Raw genomic sequence first — 23,557 nt, 5'->3', positions numbered from 1 at the left:
CTTGACTGTTTCGCTGCTTCCTTTGGTGCGTTCGCAGAGAATGGAAGTCTAAAGTTATGCAAGATCATGCAAGATCAGTGGCATGAGATCTCACGCTAATGATCTTGCGTGATCTCACGGTACTTTAGGCCTCTGATTTCTGCAAACAGAGGCCTGGTGGAGATATGCAGCAAAAGGCTTTGCAAATGCAGGTAAGGGTTGAAACTTCAAAGCCTTCTCTCTGTTTGCAAAGCCTTCTGCAATCTTTGCAAAAAGATTTTGCTGCCGAGGCCGGGGGAGGCTTCCACGTGCCTCTGGAGGTCTGCAAAAGAGGATGGGTGTCTGAATTCATGCAATATTACGGCACACAGGAGCTTCCATCGACTCTTCTGCCTCAAAAGCAGGAATTGCGGCAGAGAGGAGACGGATCTTTTCAAGGTATGTGAGACCGGTGCGGGAGGAAGGAGGGGGAAGCATGAGGTATCTTAGTGGGTCGAGGAGAACTTGGGGGGCTGTTCCATCACTAGGCCCCCTCATGGCCTTCCCTACCCTGAGATACCTCATGTGCACTTAACGAACCACACATTCACCCATGTATTAAATTAGCAAATGCGTGGGGAAAGCAGGGAGTGATCTTGTTCGAGGTATGAGATTCACTGCCACAAATTTTTAAGTTACAAATGGAATGGGCAGGCTCCCTTACATTCGTAACTCGACTACCTGTAACTTTGAAGTGTAGAGCTGGTATCAGGAAAGTAAAAGCACAGAGCATTAGACTGAGAACAAAAATGGTTTCTAATTGGGCTCACAATACAAAGAAAATAGCAGCAGCATACAGCTGCTCAAAGAAGAAGGCAAAACTAGTAACAGATAAAAGCAACTAATAGCTTTAGGCAGTCTTAAAAAACAACCTTTGTGTGTTGTACTAGGAAATTGTACAACAATTTGTTGTACAATTTCCTAATAAGCTATATGAAGAGGCAGGATTGAAGCTTGAGTTTGATAAAAAAATATAGTCAGTAAGTGCTTCATTACTTTGAATTCTATATCTCTAGGATAGTGATGGCGAACCTTTTAGAGACCAAGTGCCCAAATCGCAACCCAAAACCCACTTATGTATTGTTGGGTGCTGGGTGGGCATGATCCATTGGGTGGGTGTGGCCCATTGCATGCGTGTGGCCAATTGGGTGAGTGTGGCCCATAGGATGGGCATGGCTGCGGTGGTAATGGCAAACTGGGTGGGACTAAAAAGTTCAATTAGTCAATTCCATCTTTGCAAGATCTTTTTTTTTTTCTTGCGAGAAGTTGAAATTGAGTGATTGAACCTTTTTTTTTTTTTTTTGCACACAGCAGTGGAGGCCTAAAGCAAAAAGGTTTTATAAACCCAGCTGAAGGCCTAGGACATGTGCCAACAGAAAGGGCTCTGCGTGCCACCTGTGCACACGTGCCATAGGTTTGCCACCACGGCTCTAGGAGGTGATGAATTATATCTATGGATAGTAAAAGACATAAGAGTCTTGCCATATCTTTATTCATTGTATTTCAGGCATGTAAGACTTAGCAAACTGTAAGATGAGTAGAGGAGCAAATGTCTGTATCTTCAAAAAGGGAAAGAATGAAGTTTTTATGACTACAAACCAATCATTCTGATATTAATACCTGAAAAGATTCTAGAGCATATAATAATTGATTTGTAAGCATTTTGAAAACAATGTGGTAAGTACTAGTACAATTCATCAGGTGTGCATTTATCAAGAACAGATTTTCCCTCTTATCTCAGTTTTTGATTAGGCAACTTATTTAATTGATATAAGGCTTCAACAAAGCATTTGGCAACATGCCCTTACTTTTATAATATACAGATTAGCAAGCACTCTGTATGGGCTGAATGGCATGACAATAGATTCATAGTTGGTCCACACTATATTCAAAAGTGTTATTGGAAACATTTTTCATAGGTTTCAGGTGAGATTCCACAAATTAAATATTACCAGTTTTTCATTATTTTCATGAATGAATTGGATGTAGTACTGCAAATGTTTATCAGATTTCCAGATGCTAGAAATTTGGGTGGGATAGCTAATGTCTTAATTTCATATTATTTTGCTGCCTTCTGTTTTGGAAAAATGGGCTAAAAATAATAGAATGAAATTTTAAAGAGACAAGTGCAAAATTGTCTTTTGGAAACAAAAATAAAAAAAAAATGCATGTACAAAATTGGAGATTAATTTCCATGGTAACAGTACTTGTGAAAAAAGATGTTGGAATAATAGCTATAAATATCTGTGCACCTAGATCTCTGCTCCACACTACCAGGTTCAAGTTTTCTTCAAGGTTAAATTTGAAGTGCTGGTAATGACCTGTAAAGCTTCATATGTTTGAGGGTGGTTATCTGAGGGAGCACCTCTTCCTAATCCATCTATGTACAGTTAGGTGAAGCAGTAAGGGCATGTTGCATCTGATGGGACTTAGAAGGAAATCTTTTTCTTTAGTGGTACTTGCATTTTAGAACATCACTCACAAGTCAGATTGACCCTGACCTTGGTGGCCTTCTGGAAGGTCCTGAAAACATAGCTTTACAATCTGGCCTGAAAGTCTAGTAACGAAGGGTATGAAATCTACAAAGTGGGTACAGGGAGTCCTCACTAACCAGGTTTTCAGTGGCAATTGAAATTATGACTGGTGAGCAAAGGGACTTACACTCTACGCCTGAAGTTATGGTTGCTCCAGCACCCCTGTGATCTCATAATAAAAATTCATGTGCTTGGCAGTCTGCTCACACTTATGACTGCAGGAGCATTGCAACTGTCCCCACCTGCCTATCTTTCCTCCCACCTCAGCTGCCCATCTGGCCCACCAGCATGCTCAAAGCTGCTGTGGTCCAGGACACCTCTGCCCAACTAGGCTTGGGAGGCATCAGCTTACCACCCATCCCACGAGGCCCAGGAGGCCTCATCTGATCACAGAGCCACCAGCATATGCATAATACTTACCTTTAAGGGTTTTCTGCAATTGCTGACAGGCATACTCAGCCTACTAAGTCTGCCTGTCACCATTCTCCAAGCGGCACCCTTCTCACAATTGCACGATTTGGAGAATGAGTTTCTGAACACCACAAAAGCAGGCTCCATTCTCACAATCATTTGGAAGTTTACAGGATCACTTTCTCCCAATTACATTAGCTCAACCTAATAGAATTTATAAGGAACAATTCCTAGTGATTCCACATTTTCAGAATGTGAGGGGATCCAAGTTTCTATTGGAGATCAGTCTCTTGCCAAACCAGCCTTTAAGAAGCTATCAGAAGCTATTATTCTGTAGAGCATTGTTGCAATTTTCTTAATTTATTGCCCTATTTTTTATTTCACTCTGTTTAATTTATTGTCATTTATGTTGGTATTCAACATAGATTTTTTTTAATCATCATTTTGTTGTGTTGTTTTTTTTAACAAAATTTTATTGAATTTATGTAGATAAGGAAAAATAGGAAAAATACAGGTATGGTAAAGGGAAAGGTAGAAAGGAAAGGGGGAGGGGAAGGAAAAAGGGGATTAGGGTAAAATAAGGATAGGTACAATCACATATTTCAACAAACAAGCAACTGTCCGGTTCATAATAATGAGTAAGTATCATATTCAACCATTTTTAACAAAGCTTAAACTGTAACATATTAAAAATAATTAGTAAACAAATATGTTAATCTATTAAGTAAACACTACTAATAAAATCACACACAAAAAAACAAAATAAAATAAAAAAATAAATCCTAACAATCAAAAGTAACAAATAAAAATCAGTAAATCAGGAAAAGTAATCGTATCATCAAAATGTTAGTTAGAACTCGATTAAAAACCAGTCATCTATTCTAAAATATTAAATCCTTCAAGTTCTAACGTGTCTCTAACCATTGATAAAATTTTTCCCAAGTTCTAAAATAAATTAAATCATCTTTTTTTTTCATTTCTAATGTTAGTCTATCCATTTCTGCACACTCTAGAATTTTGGTAATAATAATCTGGTCAGATGGTAGATTCTCATTTTTACAAAATTGGGCAGTTAAAACATGCAATATCAAATAGTCATTCTCTTTACCATAATTAGGTCTTAATATTCCTAACAAAAACAATTCTGGTTTAAATTCTATTTGTAGTTTCATCATCTTTTCCAACCATCTATGAATCTTAGACCAATATTTCTTAGCGATAGGGCATGTCCACCAGGCATGGTAATAAGTGCCTGGCTGTTGTTTACATTTCCAGCAAGTAACTGAAACATTTTTAAACATTTTCACTAAGCGAACTGGTGTCATATGCCATCTATAGAACATCTTATATAAGTTTTCTTTATATGCTACTGCTTTTGTAAGCTTAATGTTTTTATCCCAAAGTTTTTGCCAGTCTTCCAAATCTATAGAATATCCAAAATTCTTTGCCCATACTATCATTGTTTCTTTCACTTGTTCTTCTTCCATCTTCCAGTTTAGAAGAAATTTATAGAGTTTTCTAATCAAATTCTCATCTGTTTTTAACAAAATTTTATCCAATGAGGTCTGTTCTTTATAAAAACCTATCGATTTTATATCTTTTTCGTATCTTGTTTGAATTTGCAAGTAAGACCACTATGTCAAATCAATACCTTGTAATTGTAAAGTTTGCCTGTCCTTACGTTTTCCCTCTTTATCTAAAATATCTTTATAACTAACCAGTTTGTCATAATTAATCAAATTTGGATAAGCAAATGCTTCCATTGTTGAAAACCACTCAGGTATTTTCATGTATATTTTATGTTTAATTTTCTCCCATTCTGAAAGTAGTACGTTTCTTATCGCATTCTGAAAGTACTTATGTGCTTTAGATTTCTCATACCATATAAAAGCATGCCAACCTAGCTGAATGTCATGTCCCTCTAAATAGAGCAATCTTTTGTTTCTCAATACAATTCTTTAAGCCAAAGCAAAATAGCCGCTTGATAGTAAAGTCTCCAATCTGGAAGTCCAAAGCCCTCTCTATCCTTAGATTCTTGTAACAATTTACATTTGATTCTTGCCTTCTTTTTTTGCCATATAAATCTTAAAATCATTTAAATCATCAAAAAAATTCTTAGTAAAGTTTAACAGGCACTGTTTGAAATAAGAAAATTAGCTTTGGTAAAATGTTCATCTTAACCGTCGCTATTCTTCCTAAAAGTGATAATTGAAGATTTTCCCATCTTTCCAAGTCCATTTTTATTTGTTTCATTAATCTCTCATAATTATCTTCTTTTAGTGTAGTATATTTCGCCATTAAATAAATACCCAAATATTTAACTTCTTTAACTATTTGAAGATTTGTCATTTTAGTGAGTTGAGTTTTCTGTTTGTCTGTTAGATTTTTTGTTATTACTTTAATCTTTTCCCTGTTTATTTTTAGACCAGCCACTGCTCCAAATTTCTCAATTTTCTGTAAAAGTTTATTAGCTGTTTGCAATAGCTCCTCCAGAATGAAGACCAAGTCATCCTCAAAGGCCTGTAGTTTATATTTCTGATCCTTTAATCTCCAGGCCTTTAATTTCTGTGTCTTGTCTGATATTTCTTGCCAAAACCTCTAAAGTAAAAATAAACAACAGAGGAGACAATGGGCATCCCTGTCTAGTGCCTTTTTTTAATCTCAAATCTATCTGTGTAATCTCCATTTAAAAGTATTCTTGCTGTTTGTTTCTTATAAATTGCTTGAATTTCTTTATTAAAATTTTCACCAAAGTCCATTTCTTGAAGTTGTTGAAACATAAATTGCCAATTTAAATTATCAAAGGCTTTTTGTGCGTCAAGAAATATAAGTGCCATCTGATTCCCTGGATGGATTTCATAGTACTCCAGGATGTTTAAAATAATCCTCCAGTTATTCTTTATCTGGCTTTTTGGTAGGAAACCATTTTGGTCTGGGTGTATAAATTCATTCAAAATTTTTCTCATTCTTTCTGCCATTACTGCAGCAAAAAAATTGTAATCTACATTTAATAGCGATATTGGTCTGTAATTTTTAATTAGTGTATGATCAGTATCTTCTTTAGGTATCAAAGTAATATTAGCTTCAGTCCATGAGTCTGGTATTTTTCTATGTATAAAAACTTCATTACATAAGTCTTTCAGAGTTGGAGTAATAGTATCTTGTAACGCTACATAAAATTCAGCAGGAAGACCATCAGGTCCTGGTGTTTTATCTTTCTTTTGCTTTTTTATCGCCTCTGTAAACTCCATCATTGAAACATTCTCGTTTAGCCTCTGACGCATATTCTCAGGAACCTTTAGGAGATTTGCTTCTTTTAAATAAGCCTGAATTACATCTTTAGAAACCATCTCCACCTTATACAGTGTCTCATAATATTCCTTCGTAATTTTTTTCATTATGTCATTATGACATTGTAGGTCACCATCCATATCCCGTAGCTTACTTATTAATCTTTTTTCTCTTTCTTTTTTTAGTCTGTATGCCAACCATCTCCCAGGTTTATTGGCATTTTCAAAAAAATTCTGTTTGGACCTTTTAATCTGTTGTGCCATTATATTTGTCTCAAATAAGTTTAACTTATGTTTTAATAGTTCCATTTGTATTTTCAACTTTTTCTTTTGAGGGTCTAATTGTAATTCACTTTCCAACATACTAAGTTGTTCTTTCAATCTATGTTGAACAAGTTTCTTTTCCTTGTTCTTTTTAGCAAGATAAGTTATGGCCAAACTTCTAAAATAAGCTTTTGCCGTGTCCCATACAATTTGAATAGAGGTTTCTTCTTTTTTATTAACTTTAAAGAAGAATTCCATTTCTTTTATTGCAAATTGTAAAAACTCCTTTTCTTTCAATATTGATTTATTCAAGGACCATTTTGGTCTTTTCTTAAGTCCTTTCCAGGTCATTTCCATTGAATTATGGTCTGCCCAAATGTTAGATTCTATTTCAATTTCTTGTATCATGGCCTTTAAATCCATAGAAGTCCATATCGTGTCAATTCTCGACCACAATTTATGTCTGTTATAGTAAAAGGTGTATTGTGCTTTTTCCGGGTACATCTCTCTCCAAATGTCCTGTATACAAAGTTCATCTTTCATTCTTAGAAAGGATTTAGGTAAAACACTACTTCCTTTTTTCCTCTGTTTGTGACTTTTATAGTCCTGTACAGGATCAACAATTGCATTAAAGTCTCCAAGAATACACAAGCTATGGTAGTTTAAGTCCAGAAATTTATCATATAATTGCTGAAAGAATTGATATTGTTTCTCATTGGGAGCATATATCGCCACCATCAATATTTGTTTTTGATTCCATGTAAACTCCACCATCAGTATTCTTCCCTCTTCATCAGCATAAATTAGTTTTGGATTCATCTTTTCTTTTATAAAAAGCACTACTCCTCTTTTCTTTTGTGATGCCAAGGAAAAATAAAGTTTGCCAAGTCTTAATTGTTCAAGTATTCTCGAATGCTGTAACTTAATGTGTGTCTCCTGGAGACTAATTATATCCATTTTTAATTTTTGTAGTCTATGAAATATTTTACTCTTTTTGATGGAGAGTTAAGACCATTTATATTTATTGAAAGAATTCCAATTTCCTCCATCTCCTTAAGATGGATCAAAAAATGGAAGCTTTTCAACAGGCAATGTCAGATACTCAACAACGAGTGCAAAATACTGAAGACAAGTCAGTAGTAGTAGACCAGAAATTAGAGTCTCTCCAAGGTGAAAATCAGAGATTGGCGCAATCTAATGCAGAGCTGGAAGAAAGTGTGGCAAGGATGGAGTTTGAATGTGCATCATACTTTCTAAGATTCCAAAATGCGATAGAAGAGAGTGATAAGAACCTGTTAAGTTTGATGACTGAGTTATTGGCAGACTTGCTCGGAATGGAAATGGATCAAATTAAAAGAGAAGTTGATCAAGTCTATAGACTGAATTCAAATTATGCAAGAAGAAATAGAGTGCCCAGGGAAGTTCATATTAGATTCAGCAAAAGAGCACTTTGGGATGAGATCCTGAGACTAGTGAGGGACCAACCCCTGAAATACAAAGATAAAGAGTTGGTAGTTCTCAAACAGATCCCAAGAAGAATTAGAGAAGCTGGAAGAGAATACCAATTCTTAACGAGGAAATTGATCAGTAAAGGAGTGAATTTCAGATGGTTAGTCCCAAAAGGACTATTAATTTTCTGGGACACAAAAAGATACAGATTGAACACCCCACAACAAGCAGAGGATTTCTTTAATAATCATAGAGACTTATTGGAGAGAGGTGAGGCGGAACCTAAGAAACCAGAGGAAACAACTGCAGGAACATCGAAACAAATGGAGAAAGATGCACCTAAAAAGACACAACCAGAGGAAGATGAGAGGCCTAAAGATCAGAGACAGATAAGCTCTCCTAGAAAATTGAGACCGCGATACAATTGAAATTATGGAGGAAATTGAAATTCTTTCAATAAATATAAATGGTCTTAACTTTTGTTGTGTTTACTGCAAGATCCTGAGAGTCTATTTATTATGTCATGATATAAATAAACTTTGCATTAAAGGCAGGTACTGGCTTGCTGTTCTACAGATGTCAGACTTTTTTTTGCACGTGGAATAAAGAGAGGTTCAGCAAAGATTCCTAAGTCATCAATTACTTCCAATTATACCGCACTTAATATCCCAGAGAGTCTTCTCAGTCTTTTAAGGGACTCAGTCAAAGGAGCCACAAAAGATGCTGAAACCCTAGATGAGTACAGAAAACAACAAAAAGATGATAAGGGATCTAGAGACTAACCTATATGAGGTTAAGGGAACTCAGCATATCTAGCCTAGTGCAGAGAAAGATTAAGGAAGACATGATAGCAGTCTACAGTTAAAGACAAGAAGCAATGAATGGAAGTTTGTTAAAGAGAGATCCTATCTGGAACTAAGGAAAAATTTCCTGCAGCACAAAAAACCAATGGCTACTACCTGTTCATTGGATAGGAGCTGCAAGTCCATGAGGACCACCAAATTGTGCACGGGCAGGTAGAACTAAAAATGAAACTCAACAAACCCAGGGTCCACCTTCAGTGGTGCAGCTAGAGAATATCTCTTTTCATGCCTCCTCTCGCTCTGTAAATCAAAGAAAGCACTGGGATCCATGTGAGAAAAGAGGCTGCATAGGTATGAGCCAATCCTGAGCCTCAGTTGCCCCCTCATTTCAAGAGGTGATTCGCTTGGACAACACACTAGATGTTCAAGAACAGTATGTGAGGTGGAATTCATTTTTGGGGACTGTTGAATTCAGTTGGGCTAGAGGAACTGTAGAGAATGTGCTTTTATCAAGCACACAAGCATTATTCTGTACGGTTCCTCTCGCTGTAATCTTTTTCCTTTTTGAAATTCTTTGAAGCTTTGAAATGATCACAGTTGTATTCCTTGTTTTTTAGCTAAACTATACCTTTTTATTAGATAACTTTTGTTCTATTGCTGATTATTATACTCTTGTCTTTGTGATAAATAAAATCTACAGTATATATTTAGATTTGTTGAGTTTAGAAAATATAGAGTCTTTGTCTTTGTGATAAATAAAATCTACAGTATATATTTAGATTTGTTAGAATTGTTTAGAAAATACAGAGTATGATGCATTCATGTATGTATATTAATATTAATTATTATTCTCATTGAATAGCAGTTAATTTTTTTCTTTATTAACATAATACATCCAACTATGCCAGAGGTATTAATCTTCTCTTTACAATTTTTGTACCCACTTGTGGATAATATGTGCCCGCCCTACTGCTCCTTTTACATTTGTTGCTGATATGCAACATCAAGCTGCTCAAGCTGACATGCCATAGGATGTTTGAAATTGCAAGATAACAACTTCTGGTGGACCAAACATATCCTTTCTTAAATATACCTTGATGTGATGATAAGTCCCTAATATACCATGATATAATGATGTGTTTAGAGAATGTCAAGTTAGCATGAGTAGGTGTATACTGCAGTCAGATAGACAAATGAATTATTGTTATTTTTGTCAAGAGTACTGTTACTTGATGAGTTACAAATGAATAAACCAGGATGTTGAATAATCATATATTGCATATTTCAGCAATACTTTGCTTCAAAGATTTTTGCCAGGAGATTTAGTTCTTTATTAAGAACAATACTTTTCAATACTTTGTCATAGAACTGATGTAAGAAAACAACTTGATTTTCTGTTAATCTTTCTATTTGAAATTATTTATTTTAGGCTCAGATTGCCTTCCTTCAAGGAGAAAGAAAAGGTCAAGAGAATTTGAAGAAGGATTTAGTGCGAAGAATAAAAATGTTAGAGTATGCTCTTAAACAAGAACGGTATGGTGCTTAAGTTGTAGATACCTTACGAGCTGTTAACTGTTAAATGCAAGAATTATTTACTATGTTATATCAAAGTCAATATTGAGTGCCTTTTCCCTATTCTTCTCTCCAGTAAAAAATAAAATGTTATTAAACAATCTATAACTAAGGTGCAAGTCATTTAAGTATAATAGGAAATGTTTGGAAAAAAAAAAAGCCCAGCCACCTTTAATTCATATTTTTAATAATTTTATTAAAAAGTAAAGTGTAAAACTAGTGTAAAGAAAAAGGAAAAGAGAGAGCTAAAAATGGAACAAAAGAAAAAATAAAAGAAAAGTAGAAAAATACAAAGAAGTGGCTCCTGATCTTTACAGCCAGTTCCATCACCTTCAACAACCATTCCTCCATTGTGGATAGTACTAATTTTTTTCCATCCTTGTGCATTTCAATAAACTTGCTGCAGTTGTCATGTACAGAAGCAAACTTTTTTCCAACTTTTGTACATTAATCCCAAAAGAAAAAGCTCTGCTTTCAATTATATATTATTCTTTAAAATCCTCTAAATCAGCGTATGTATTTGAATCCAGAATTTTTTTAGCTTTCTTACATGTCCACCAAGCATGATAAAATGTTCCTTCTTGATGTTCACATTTACAATATGAATTTAAAGTGCCTTTATATATTCTAGACAATTTCTCTGATATCATATAACAATGCCAGATCATTTTATAAAATTCTCTTTAAGATTATAACATGTGTAAATTTCAGTCCTTTCAAGCTTGTATTTTCCCACTGTTCTTTCTATATATTATAATCAAACTTTTAGCTCACTGTATTATACATTCTTTTATTTTTTTTCTTCTGTTTCAAATTTCAACTAATTTATATATTTTAGCAATTACATGTTCATCATTTGTACATAATTGCATTTCAAACTAACCGTTTGAGTGTTCAAAACAAACTCTTTTGTGTATTTTAATTTTTTCTAATAATTGTAAATAAGAAAACTTTGTCAACTATATCAACAGTTTTTCTCTTGATTTGATTTTGTATTTCCCTTGACATAATTCTAATATAGTAAGTTAGCCATTGTGTTTGCCTATTACTGTATTTATTGTCTATAAAATGCCACTTTTGTTGAGAGCCACAAAAGTGTTTTTGGGCACAACCTGAGTTTGTATCTTGCAAACTCTAAGTATAGCATTTCTAACATAATAATTTTTTAAATTCTGCCATGGATACTCATGCCATCCAAATATCAAGCCATGTCATAAAAGCCTTCACTTAGCAATACTCATTCTTTCATTCAAACCAAACAGTAAGCAGTATTGTGCAATTTCAAATCAAGTAAACTCAATCCTCCTCTTTCCTTTGCATCCTGTAACACCTTATATTTAATTTGCCACACAAAAGATACGTCCTTTTGCCACTGTTTAAATGGTGCATCAGTTGTCAAAACAGAATTGTCTATGGAGATTCTCAGTCATCCACGTCATAGTTATCCCAAAGATGCTTTTTCACGAGGCAACTGGACTTCCTTGTTTTTCTTTGAAGACATTTTGCTTCTCATCCAAGAAGCTTCTTCAGCCATCCAGTCAGAGGTGAAGAAGCTTCTTGGATGAGAAGCGAAATCTTCAAAGAAAAACAATAAAATCCATTGCCTCATGAAAAAGCATCTTTGGTAGTGGTGGGATTCAGCCAGTTCACACCAGTTTGGCAGAACCGGTGGCTAATTTTTGTTGCCCAGGCCCAGAATGGACTTCCGAAAGTGGGATCCACATAGAGAACTGGTTATTCACATATTTGAATCCCACCACTGATCTTTGGGTTAAAAACAGAATTATTTCAGACAAAACAGATATTATCTGAAACAAAAACTTCATTCTAGACAGGACCTTGATACATAAGATCAGAAAGATAAGCAGCTTGTAATATTTTCTATCACTGAAGTTTCTTTTACTACTTTTCTTAATTTGAAATAAACTTTGTGGTAATGTATTGCATTCTGAAAACTCTAATTTTAATTTCTAATTTTAATTTCTGACACATCAGCTAGACTGAAAGTGTTTTCTTAAGCTCTATATTATATACTCTCCAAATTTTTAGATTCTGAGCAATCAAAATCAGCATGCCCATGTGAGTCCAAAATATCCTAAAGACATATTGCCTATACCTATTTTAAATGCTTAAGATTACTTGGTGTAATTTTAGTTTTATATGTATATGTAAATCAATATTTATAATGGTTATGTTTATTTTTCCATTCATATTAATTCATGTAAAGCTTTTGCTAAATATCTTAAAGTAGAAATCACATAAGTAGGAACCTTGCAAAGATCTCATTTTTTTATCCCAAATACCATTTGTAGAATTGACATTACTGAGAAATTGGAAAGGTGATATTATTCCAGATATTAAAGAAAGGTTGTTGGATTTGTTTGATGTATTGTTTTGGAAAAGGCAATATTTTCTACCAATCAAGGGGTGCAGCAATATCTGTTACTATGGCAGAGATCTTTACAATGATATTTTTGTACTGATTATATTATAGGCATATATTTATTAGTAAACCAGTGACCATTGATAAGTATAAAATATACAATAGATTTTTTTTCTTTTTCTTTTCCTTCTTAATAGTATTTTTGTTTTTTGCCATTGTTTAAAGATTGGTTTGTTAATTGTATATGTTAATAATTCTAAATAAAAAACAAAAATATTTTTAAAAATATTTTGTTAATTCCAACTTAGTGTTATAAATTAATCTAATCACATATAGAAAAAAGCCGAGGACAAGAATGTTTGAGTAAAAATCTTACTTAAAATAGTTGGTTCTAAATTAATTTTAAAATTCATTAGACTGCATCTGTTTTGTTTGCATGCTAATATTAAACAGTTTTTTCTAAGAAATAAAATATCCTAATTGACATTCTTCTATCTTTTAAACATGATTCTTAGCAATCTGATTTACCTAAGCATTATTTTTATTAAACACTTGATCTCCACAAAAAGTACATGATAATGAATTTGTAATGTTTAAAATACCTCAAGACTCCATTGTTTTTATTTATATGAAATTATTTTGGGTTATAATCTGTTTTACTAACCATAACATCAGCAAAAGTTAAACTCAAAACTAAAGAGATTCTAATGTGGTTATTTTAAGACTATAGTTTTCTTGTAGATTGTGCATTGATATTTTTCTTAGCAACTTAGGTTAGCAGCAATTCTTAGTTTTTCTATACATAGAGTATTTGCAGATTTGTTAGGTATAGCTAAATTGGATTTGTGATTGTAACTTGTCAATAAACATTTTTTAATAAAAACTGCATGAAATTAATTTACCCACATTTGTAATTTATATACTTTCAGTATGTGTAAAGCATTGATTTTTTTAAAAAAAATAAAGAACATTTTGAATACATCTATGCTTGTGGGAATATGTAGTTATGAAAGAGAAAGGGGACAGTGGCACTTTTCTACCCTAATTAATTCCTTTTTCCTTTATAGAGCTAAATATCACAAATTAAAATATGGTACAGAGCTGAACCAGGGAGATATGAAGCCACCGAATTATGATTCTGGTAAGAATTAATTTGTACAGAGGAAAGCAGTTAAGACTGACAAAAAGACAAAGCTATCATTTTGTAAAGAATGATGGTCTGGAATAGTTTAGCGTGAAATAGTTTTTAGGGCTCATAAGAGGCTATTCCTTTTCCCGTATGGTTCTTCCTCCTATGATTGTCACACAGTCCTGTACCTTAAATCTTCAAACTTTGATACTAATTTTGTCTCAACTGTGCCTGTATCTTACAGCATTACAATCATAATGCGTGATATGGATAAATTACTTGATAGGCCTCTTTTCACTTTTTGTTGCAGTTAGTCAGAAAAATAACTTAGTTACTGGACAAAAATCTATGCATGAACTTTTTACATAGAATTTGTAATTGACACTGACTTCACTTCTTCTAAACTTATTTTAGAATAGAAAACCACTGTAGGCAATGATAATATATTGTCCTCTCAGTACTATTAACCTAAAGTGTTCTTATTTCCTGTTTGAAATTGTAGGAATTCAGTGTATATTCTATGTACATTTTTTCATTGTCATTAAACATGCCTTTAAACATGCTCTGTAGAATATTTTCTGCAGAAATATATTTTTGGGAGTAACCATAGAATAATATCCAATGTATATTATATTTATCTAAAATTTTGTACAGTGTGTTCTCCAGTACAGGAGATGGATAATCCACGGATGGGTTTTCTCTGTCTGCCTGCTCTTGAGACCAAGTAGCCAAAACTTGACACGCCCCCACTTCCTGTGGAGTCCATTCTTAACTTGGTCTCTGCTCGAGAAGACTCGTTTTGGCGTGGCTCTCAGCTTATCAGGTTAGACAAAGAAATCCATTGATTGATTATCCCTTGATAATTGGCTTCCCCTTCCAAAAAAATTGCCACCTATAGGAATGTAACCACAAAATTTTCTGGGGATCAGTCCTGATCTCAAACCTAAAATTAAAAAGGGGATTGGTGGGGAAATAAATAGGCTGGAAATATTTAGTCAGTGCTAGACGATAAATTTGCACAAAACTGACTCTTCTAACGTTGTTATACTAATGTTAGTCTTGTCTATGTTTTTCAGATGAAGGAAATGAAACTGAAGTTCAGTCACAACCTAATAGTCAGTTAATTTGGAAACAAGGGCGACAGTTACTCAGACAGTAAGTTGTCTAAGAATAATAAACTTAATAATGACTTCATAATATGGTGGGAACAACCAAAACATTAGTATCTATGCTATGATGATTGCAAGTAATTGGTTACTATTAGTTCCTCTTTTCCTTAACTTGCAAAAGCTATTTCACTGTGGTAGAATTGACAGTTTTTATAATAAAATTGCTTATATGCTTTATTCATAAGACTTTATTTTTATTTTATTTCTTGTAATGTTTGGCTTATAAAACTCATTGCTCTGAATTCAGTATCTCCTCCCAAAGAAAGATGAAGAGAGGAGCCAATTATTGCTTGGTTTCCCCTTTATAAAAGAATATAGTGAAGATGTGTGAGGGATTTTTCTTCTTAACTAACATAATGAATAATTGTGTATGCATGGATAGAAAAGCTCTCTACTTTTCATGGGAGTCGTAGAGGCTGGTACTGCAGGAGACATCCCCTCTGCAGCTGGTACAAGTTGATTTGTAAGCCTGTTGTGTCAGGCAAAGCCACATTATTCCTCTTACTACTTAAATTGTTGATCAGTTCTGGGTAGATTGTATCAAATGCATTGATAGCTCCTGAATAATTGCCATGTAATTATTCATACAGATACCTGCAAGAGGTGGGATATACTGACACAATCCTGGATGTGAAGTCAAAACGAGTACGGACGTTGCTGGGTCTTTCAGGTGATGGTCCAGAGAAGGAAACAGACAAAAACCAAGAATCAATGGTGAACGGCACTGATGTTGAGATTAAACAAAAAGTGATGATTGGGTAAGTGTTCTTAATAATGAGAAATAGTAGAAATTGTACTTTAAAAATCTCTGTGTTAAAAATGTAATATTATATGTTATACCAGTGTGGTAGAATGTGGATGCTGTTTTTAAAGGAAGAAGCAGTCTCTCTCTCCTCATTTCTAAACTATGCCGTTATTATATTGAATGGAAGAAAAACCCCACCACATGATTTTTTTACTTCTTTCTCTAACCAATACTATGCAGTTTTGAAAGACATAACTATGTGGTACGTCATGTTCTCAACACTAGCATAGTCTCTCTGAGAGAAAAGTCAAGAGATCCAGTGATGATCACTGTTTACTTTCCTGATGGCATTCCAGTAATTTAGCATACTGGTATAGTGCAAGGTAGTAATTAGCTTCTGTTGAATAATTTAGAACTTGTCATGGATGGAAATTGGAAGAAAGTAAAATACAAATTGTTTGTAGGAAGATTTAATTCATGGACTCTGCATTTTTGGCGGTCTTTACTCCTCTAGGAAATGTAATTGGTGGGAATGTATTTTTATTAATTGTTACCAGAATTGTTATAAATCAATAAATGAAGCAGATCAGGACAAGGAAACCTCTTTTAAGAGCAAATTTTGTATTTACTATTCCTCAAAGTAATTTAAAGTTGACCTAATGCTTCCTTAAGGAAGAATTAATTATTCTGTCCATGGTATTTTTATGCAAGCCAATATGTTTGCTAATGTACAGATCCTTGTGAAACTTTTATACTCAAGAGCATCGTATGAGTTCGAATGCAGCCTGGAAGATTTCAAGCCCATCCATGGAAACATTATTTTGATAGTTTGACAGACATAATACTACTCACACATGTTTCATAATGTTTAATGAAAGAAATGTTGCACTTCTTCAGATCAGCAGACTCCTTTTATAAAAGATAAGTACCATATCTCAGCATGAAGCCCACAGGGATACTAACATGATATTAATATCTAGCATTTCCAGTGTTTGCTGTGAATATGAAGGCTGCATCTTGCCATTAACAATTTTTGATAAAAGAAGAACAAATCAATAAAATGCCTTATTTTTGGTATAGCGTTGCATGGTATACCAGATAGTTTTCATTTAATCTCTGCTTCTTTATTTTAATGTTCTTTTTTGCAAATTGAGTAACCAATATTTAGATATGCTTTTTTTTAATACTGGATATATAATATATAATAAAACCTGTCAAACATTCTGATTTTTAAGATTGACTTACAAAGGGCATCATTATAAATCTGTTTTTTGTTAGGCAATATTGACTGAAAACTTTCTTTCATTGAATAGCTTTTTATTTTGTTAAAATTCAAAATAGAAATATATCTTATGTTGATACACTGTAAAATATTAATAGGTTCATAATTCACTGACTTAACTTCAGTTTGAAATATCATCCCTACAAAAGGTTTCATATACAGATGAGCTGATATAAAAACTTGGGAAGAACTTAGAAATGTTTTTTTTAAACTTGCATTTGCTATACCAGATGGAACTTTGCTTCTGAATAACAGGCCAGTTCATCCCAACATGTCTTCTTGTTAGTTCTTACTGTTTGCAGCCTGTGGCTTGCCTGAACAGAATAAACTTGCACTAACCCAAAGAAGAGACTTGGATTTTCACTGATCATCTTCCTACATCTTCAGCCTCCTGCATTGCATCAAATGTTATAAAAGATTTCTTCATACTCAGGAACAGATACAGAGGCTTTACAGGAAAGAGAAAGTAGAAATATGCTTTCTGCAATCAAAATACTATTTAGTGTTCTTAAAATTCAAATCCTTCTTCTTTTTCCCAATATATCTTGTTCCTGGGATTATAATTTCCACCATTCTTTGCCTCAGACTGGTTGGCCTTTTATGATAGCACATTTGACAGCATCCTGAAACCAGTTCCAGAAATATGATAAAACATGTTACACCCATTGAAACAAATGCCCTAAAATTGGTTCAACGCAGTTTAAATGTATAATAATTTTTTTAAAAAACCCAAACTAGAAATCAATAGGAATATGTTTAAGCATTTGTACTGAAGTACTAGTTGTCACAATTTAAGCTGATTTTCATTATGGTAAACAAAAATATATAATTTTAAATATTTTCCCCTTTGTGCCTTTCCTAAACTCAAGCTCAGTTCAACTACGAGAATCATCATCATTTAATATATCTGGAAAGCTTTAGTTGAGAAAGATTAATTTAGGATTAGGTTCTGTTGCTTCTCCTCTTCCTGCCATCTTCAAAACCAATGATTCACAGAGAATATGTATCATAGAGCTGAAAACTAATTTTTACCTGAAATTAGTTCACAAAAGCTTTACTGAAAATAGGCAATAAACCTTTGTTCTGTGAAAAAATATAAGTAGGTATGCTTCACAGAATAAGTGTAAGTTTGTGTATTATATGGTTATTTATTTTAAATTTGATGACATTTTCTTTGATTTTACTGCTGCGGTTCCCAAACTTTGTGCCATGGCATTCTGGGGTGCCAAGTGAACTCACGGGTGACACAGGATATTTTAATTTTTTGAGGGAAACACAGCAGTTCTTGATGTCTTTCAGACACCATGGAAACTACTATCTCAAGGTAGATCACAGCTTGGGCTAGGGGGTGCCCTAAAAAAATGATTATGTGTGCCATGAATCAAGAAAGTTTGGAAACCTCTGTTGAACTGTTTATTTTTCTTTATTGCATCATTCAGTATATGTCATGATACTTAATGCTTACTTTGGCTGACAACTGCGTTTAAAAACAATTATGCAAATATTTTCAATATTTCCCTGGGCTACTTGTACTGTACAAAACAATTTAGAATGTGTTCATCACGGCTGTGCATTTTGGGAATTGTAGTCTCAACCTATTGGGAACGAATCAGGTTGGGAAAAGCGGGATTGACCTACATTTTCGTGATGTTTGTACAACATGGTACCATTTAATCAGTTTTCATAACTGTGTTATGAAACTGTGTTAACATAAACCATTATATATATTTAATATACTGTATAATACTTACTTGGAAATAATTTGCTGAGGCCTACTTATGAGTAAACATGTATTGCATTTAAGTCTTGTCCTATCTTCATAATGTCATTTACGAATATAAACTTTTTAGAAATTGTAATTTTGCTTATGTTTTGAAGAAGTATTCCAAAGTGATCTTTCTTTGATGTAACAGAATAGCAGAGTTGGAAGAGACTTTGGAGGTCTTTTAGTCCAACCCCCTGCTCAAGCAGGAAATGCTATATCGCAGTGTTTCCCAAACTTGACAATTTTAAGGCATGTGGACTTCAACTCCCAGAATTCCACAGCCATGTGGAATTCTGGGAGTTGAAGTCCTCATGCCTTAAAATTGTCAAGTTTGGGAAACACTGCGATATCGTTTCAGACAAATGGCTATCCAATCCCTTCTTAAAAAACTCTTATATCAGTTAAAATTGTGTAGTGTGTGCTTTTTTTTAAAAAAGAACTAATTGCGACATGCAGGTTATAGGACCTAGGTATGAAAATAAAGCATGGTGGGAGAGATTTCTTTTAGTAATTGTTTTAAATTTATTCTCTTAATTTTTTAAAGAATGAAAAAAAATGAAATTTAACTTTTCCAGTCAATTTAAGTATCGGGACAATTGTTCTAGCTTCCGTTATTTTCTTCTTGCCTCCAATTGCTCTTCATTGTGTCAATAGAAGAATTTGCACAATTATTGTCTTTAAACAATCTTAAATTATTAGAAATATCTATAGCTTTAAAGAGCAATTATTTTCTTGATTAATCTTAAGATAAAAAGATGTATAAAAACGAATATTTTGAGGTTCCTGTTTAGTGACAGAAGCACTGTTACAATTTCATGTATGTTCTTTTTCAAAAGTGCTATCATTAGCAACCATGAGTCTGTACATTTTCTCTTTCATGCTATCTTCAGCTTCACAATTGTTACCAGATTATTGCTTTTATTTGGTTGTAAGCTGCCTAGAATTGCCTCTTGGCAAAATGGGCGACATATAAATTTTATAAAATAAATAAATAAATGCTGGTAAAAACCATAAGGATCTAAATATGAATGGAGGGACCTGGGGTTGCGCAGAAAATAATAATGGTTTTCCTTAGTCCTTCTGGCTACTACTTGTGCTGGAAATTGATTTTAAGGTAAAGGTGAAAATGAGCAAAAAATAGTCTTCCCTTTCTTGGTTTCAGTTTCACTTGGTAATGAAATCTTAAAATCAAAAATAATTGGATGCTCCCAAAAGTAAGTTCTAAACTTGTGTAACATTATTACTATATCTTGCTTTATGTTTTTTACTTTCAAATATGTAGGCCCATCAAAAATGAAATTTGTGATGTATGTTGTTGGATTTTATAAAGCTTAATGAAAAGAACCACAGGAAAATTGATTTGTGCTGCTGTTTTAATTTTTATCTAGAAAACCAGATTTGACAGATTCTGCCTCTCTGCTAGAAACATTTAAATTCCTTGAAAACGCTGCTGCAGAATTTAGTGATGAAGAGGAAGATGATGATATTGATGGAAGAGAGCGAACAGTCATGGATACATCAACGGTGGGCTGAAAACAAATTAGTATAATGAAGCTTGTACCAAAAGAACACTTGATCATTCAAAACACACCTATTAAAAACTTTAATTGCAAAACATTTGGAAACTGATCAGTAAAAACACTTGTGTATAGCAGTCCAAATATTCCTTCAGTAATGGGCTTTCCAGGGTTCGGGGAATAGATATGCAGAGAAATATCTCAAGAGGAAAAAGAAAAAGAGCTATGCAGCTATATTGCTTTTTATATGAGAGTTAGAAGCCTAACTGGCTTTATAAGTTTTGAGGTCTCCATTTATATTAGGGGTTCCAACAAAAGAATACTTTTTAAGAGTCTGTTTTGTGTTCTCAGACAAAATAGTTATGAGAGGTTTAACTGTTCCCCAAATCTGTGGATGAGATGGCCGGTCTCCAAATTTGATAAATAAATGGATATTTAATAAAACTGCCAGTTAGAAGAAACACTAGAGGTTGTTAGAAGCTTAGAGATTGTTCTTCACCATCCCCTCCAGATCCTAGGGTGATCACTGCAATTCTCAGATGATTGTTTTAGACAATTAAACATATTTCCAAATATAGGTATGAATTTAGATTAGCTGTTCTTTATATTTTATAAGAATGCCTCTGGCACCTATAGGCTTTCTAATGAAGAGAAATTGTATAAACAATAGATCAAGTATTGACTAATTAATTTATATTTTACTGGCTGGTACCAAAAATATATTATCTTTCTGCTTATATGTGTTTAAAAAGTGCAAACATGAGAAAAATAGAACATAATGAGAGAAAAAATTTGTCTCCCATAGATTATGAGAAAAAGAGTACTGCCTCATAACAATGAAGACAGAGATACTGAAGAAGCCTTAAAGGAATTTGACTTCCTGGCTACATCTGATGAAGGGGAAGGGGAATCTAGAAGTTCAGGAGATGGTACAGACTGGGGTAAGAAGAGAAAGAAAGTAGCCTAAATGCAGTAATTTACCTGGAACTGGAGAAGCATCCTAGGGAAATGTTATTTTAATTCTGGACATTCAACTCTTGAGCTGTTTCTTAATTTAACAGAATATCTAAAAATATTGAAGTTGTTATCTACTTTTATAGTTTGAATTCATTGCAGTCTGTATGGTAACTGTCAATGGGACTTGTGCAAGCAAAATAAGGAAACAAAGCTCAGACAGGTTTTAACAGTCCTTCCACTTTGCCTTTTCAAGTTTAAAGTGCCCCTCTAACTTGATCATCTCCAGGAGAGCGGATTCAAACCTATAGTTTTAGACCAAGGGTGTCAAACTGCCGGCCCACGGGCCGGATGCATCACATGGAAGCCGCGCCCTCCCCATTGCCAGCAATGGCAAAACCGGCCTTATACATTGCACGGCATCACATGACGTGAGTTTGACATGTCTGTTTTAGACCAATAGACTATCCTTAAATCTATTCATCTCATTAGACAAGTATATGAGGCAAATCCTGCTTTTTCTCACGTTTAAAGCCTTTGCAACAGAGTCCATTTTTTAATTTCATGTACAATTATATATAGTTTTGAGTAAAGAAATAGAGAAAATTAGTTTTGAAGATTAGCCTGTGTAATAGCAAATTAGTCAGATGAGGTCTTCCTGTTTTTTTTTTTCTTTTTCCTTGTTGATAGAAAGCTCTGAATTCTATGTTTTGCTTAGCGGTACTTTAAGCAGATTTATATTACAACTGCACTAGGTTGTATTAAACTGTGTAATTCCTTAGAATAGGTGGTTAGGAGGTTACTGTGCAATATTCAGTACTGATTTGAGCTTAGAACATTTCTGGAATGGTGAATTGTTCAAATTTGGATCATAAGTTAAGAATCCTATACCATAATTTCAGATCCTAACAATATTTACCAGCAAGCAGAAGAGGAAATCCAATGCATGTTCCAGGAAAGTATAATTGAGATTTTTGAAAGTGAATGGTTAGTCCCTTTCTTGCTTGTAAACATCTGCTTGTTGTGGAATTTGATGCCTATTTACTTCTCCAAATTGAAGTTTGCTGGCAACTGAAAAATCTGGCAGGGTCCAATGTATCACCACTCATGACCTAACCAAGACTACTTGCATGGGAATAATAGGGGAAGGAGAACTTTTAATTCAGCAGTTGTGGGAAACAGGCCATTTTTTAGCATGCTGTGTGAAGAAATCTTTAATATTTAATTATCTTGATATAAAGATTTCCTCTAGTGTATTTTGTGCTTTTGTTTTCTGCTCTTTCAGGGGAGAAAATTTGAAATGGATTTTTAAAAAAATGTGGCTACTCTATTAATATCCAATGTTCATCATTACTAACCTATTTGCTGCAAATTTTATAGCCCTCCAAGTACCAGCCTTTTCTTTGGCATACTTCTCCATTTTATCCTTCATACATATAATATGAACTGACCATTCCCTTGAAGTAGCTATATAGTCATGCTTGGTTAACTCTTGTAGTTTCTCTTATGCTGTTATATAGAAAGCTACTTTTGTTTATCTGCATACCTTGTCCCTTCCTAATCCTCACCTTTTACTGGTTTTCTGCATTTGGATTTGTTGCCATCACCTTGGTAAATTTTCCATATGCCATCTATGGTTTTTATTCCCCTGTGTATCATTTAAGTAGTATGGTCTGAAGGTGTGACTAACAGGACTGTCACACATACATTTTGTTTAAGGTGAATCTCACCGAATCCCCTTTCACTGACTATTAGATAAGATTGCAAAGGACTGAAATTAGAAATATATAACTATCCAATGAAAGATTTCTTACATGCATGGGTTAATGGAGCACCTGTTTTCATACAACAATTTCCTTTTAAAACGTCAGAAAGAGTTTATTTTTCAAGAGGTTATTTAAGTTCATATCTCTATGTGATGTACAAAGATAAAAATGAGTTAAGAACACAAATCAAGAGTACCATGTCCCTCACCTCCTATCCCTTCCCAATTTGTTATTGTTTGGAGGTTTGGCAATTTCCTCATTCGGATTCTCCCAAAAAAAGTGGCACTGGGAAGTACATAGTATCTGGCCAATGCAGCAGTGGTACTGTTCACCTGATGTACCTAATCAGCTTGTTGATTTTAGGAATATAGAATCCCTTACATCTGTATCATTTTCTTATTAGGTCCTTCACACTAGCAGTAAAGATTACTGTATCTCACCTCCACGTGGTTTGCTTGTTGCTAAGTCAAGCTTGTATAAGCAGGTCATATGTCACAAAATAGCCA

At 33.9% G+C, this 23,557-nt stretch overlaps 1 protein-coding gene across 4 annotated transcripts in view; it reads left to right on the top strand.

Moving 5' to 3' along the window:
* The window catches only part of STRN (striatin), a 52,613-nt gene that overhangs the window by 6,397 nt on the left and 22,659 nt on the right, over window positions 1–23,557 (top strand). For all 4 annotated transcript variants that reach the window (XM_039352299.1, XM_039352297.1, XM_039352296.1 and 1 more), the window contains exons 2-7: window positions 10,199–10,302; window positions 13,792–13,865; window positions 14,930–15,008; window positions 15,613–15,780; window positions 20,203–20,338; window positions 21,137–21,272. In XM_039352299.1, coding sequence (XP_039208233.1) covers window positions 10,199–10,302; window positions 13,792–13,865; window positions 14,930–15,008; window positions 15,613–15,780; window positions 20,203–20,338; window positions 21,137–21,272 — 697 coding nt within the window. The remainder of the gene's footprint in view (window positions 1–10,198; window positions 10,303–13,791; window positions 13,866–14,929; window positions 15,009–15,612; window positions 15,781–20,202; window positions 20,339–21,136; window positions 21,273–23,557) is intronic.

Source organism: Crotalus tigris, unplaced genomic scaffold (assembly GCF_016545835.1).
Source record: "Crotalus tigris isolate CLP2741 ecotype Arizona unplaced genomic scaffold, ASM1654583v1 scf7180000018420.1175843, whole genome shotgun sequence".
Lineage (NCBI taxonomy): Eukaryota > Metazoa > Chordata > Lepidosauria > Squamata > Viperidae > Crotalus > Crotalus tigris.
This window is presented reverse-complemented; position numbering and strand designations above follow the sequence as displayed.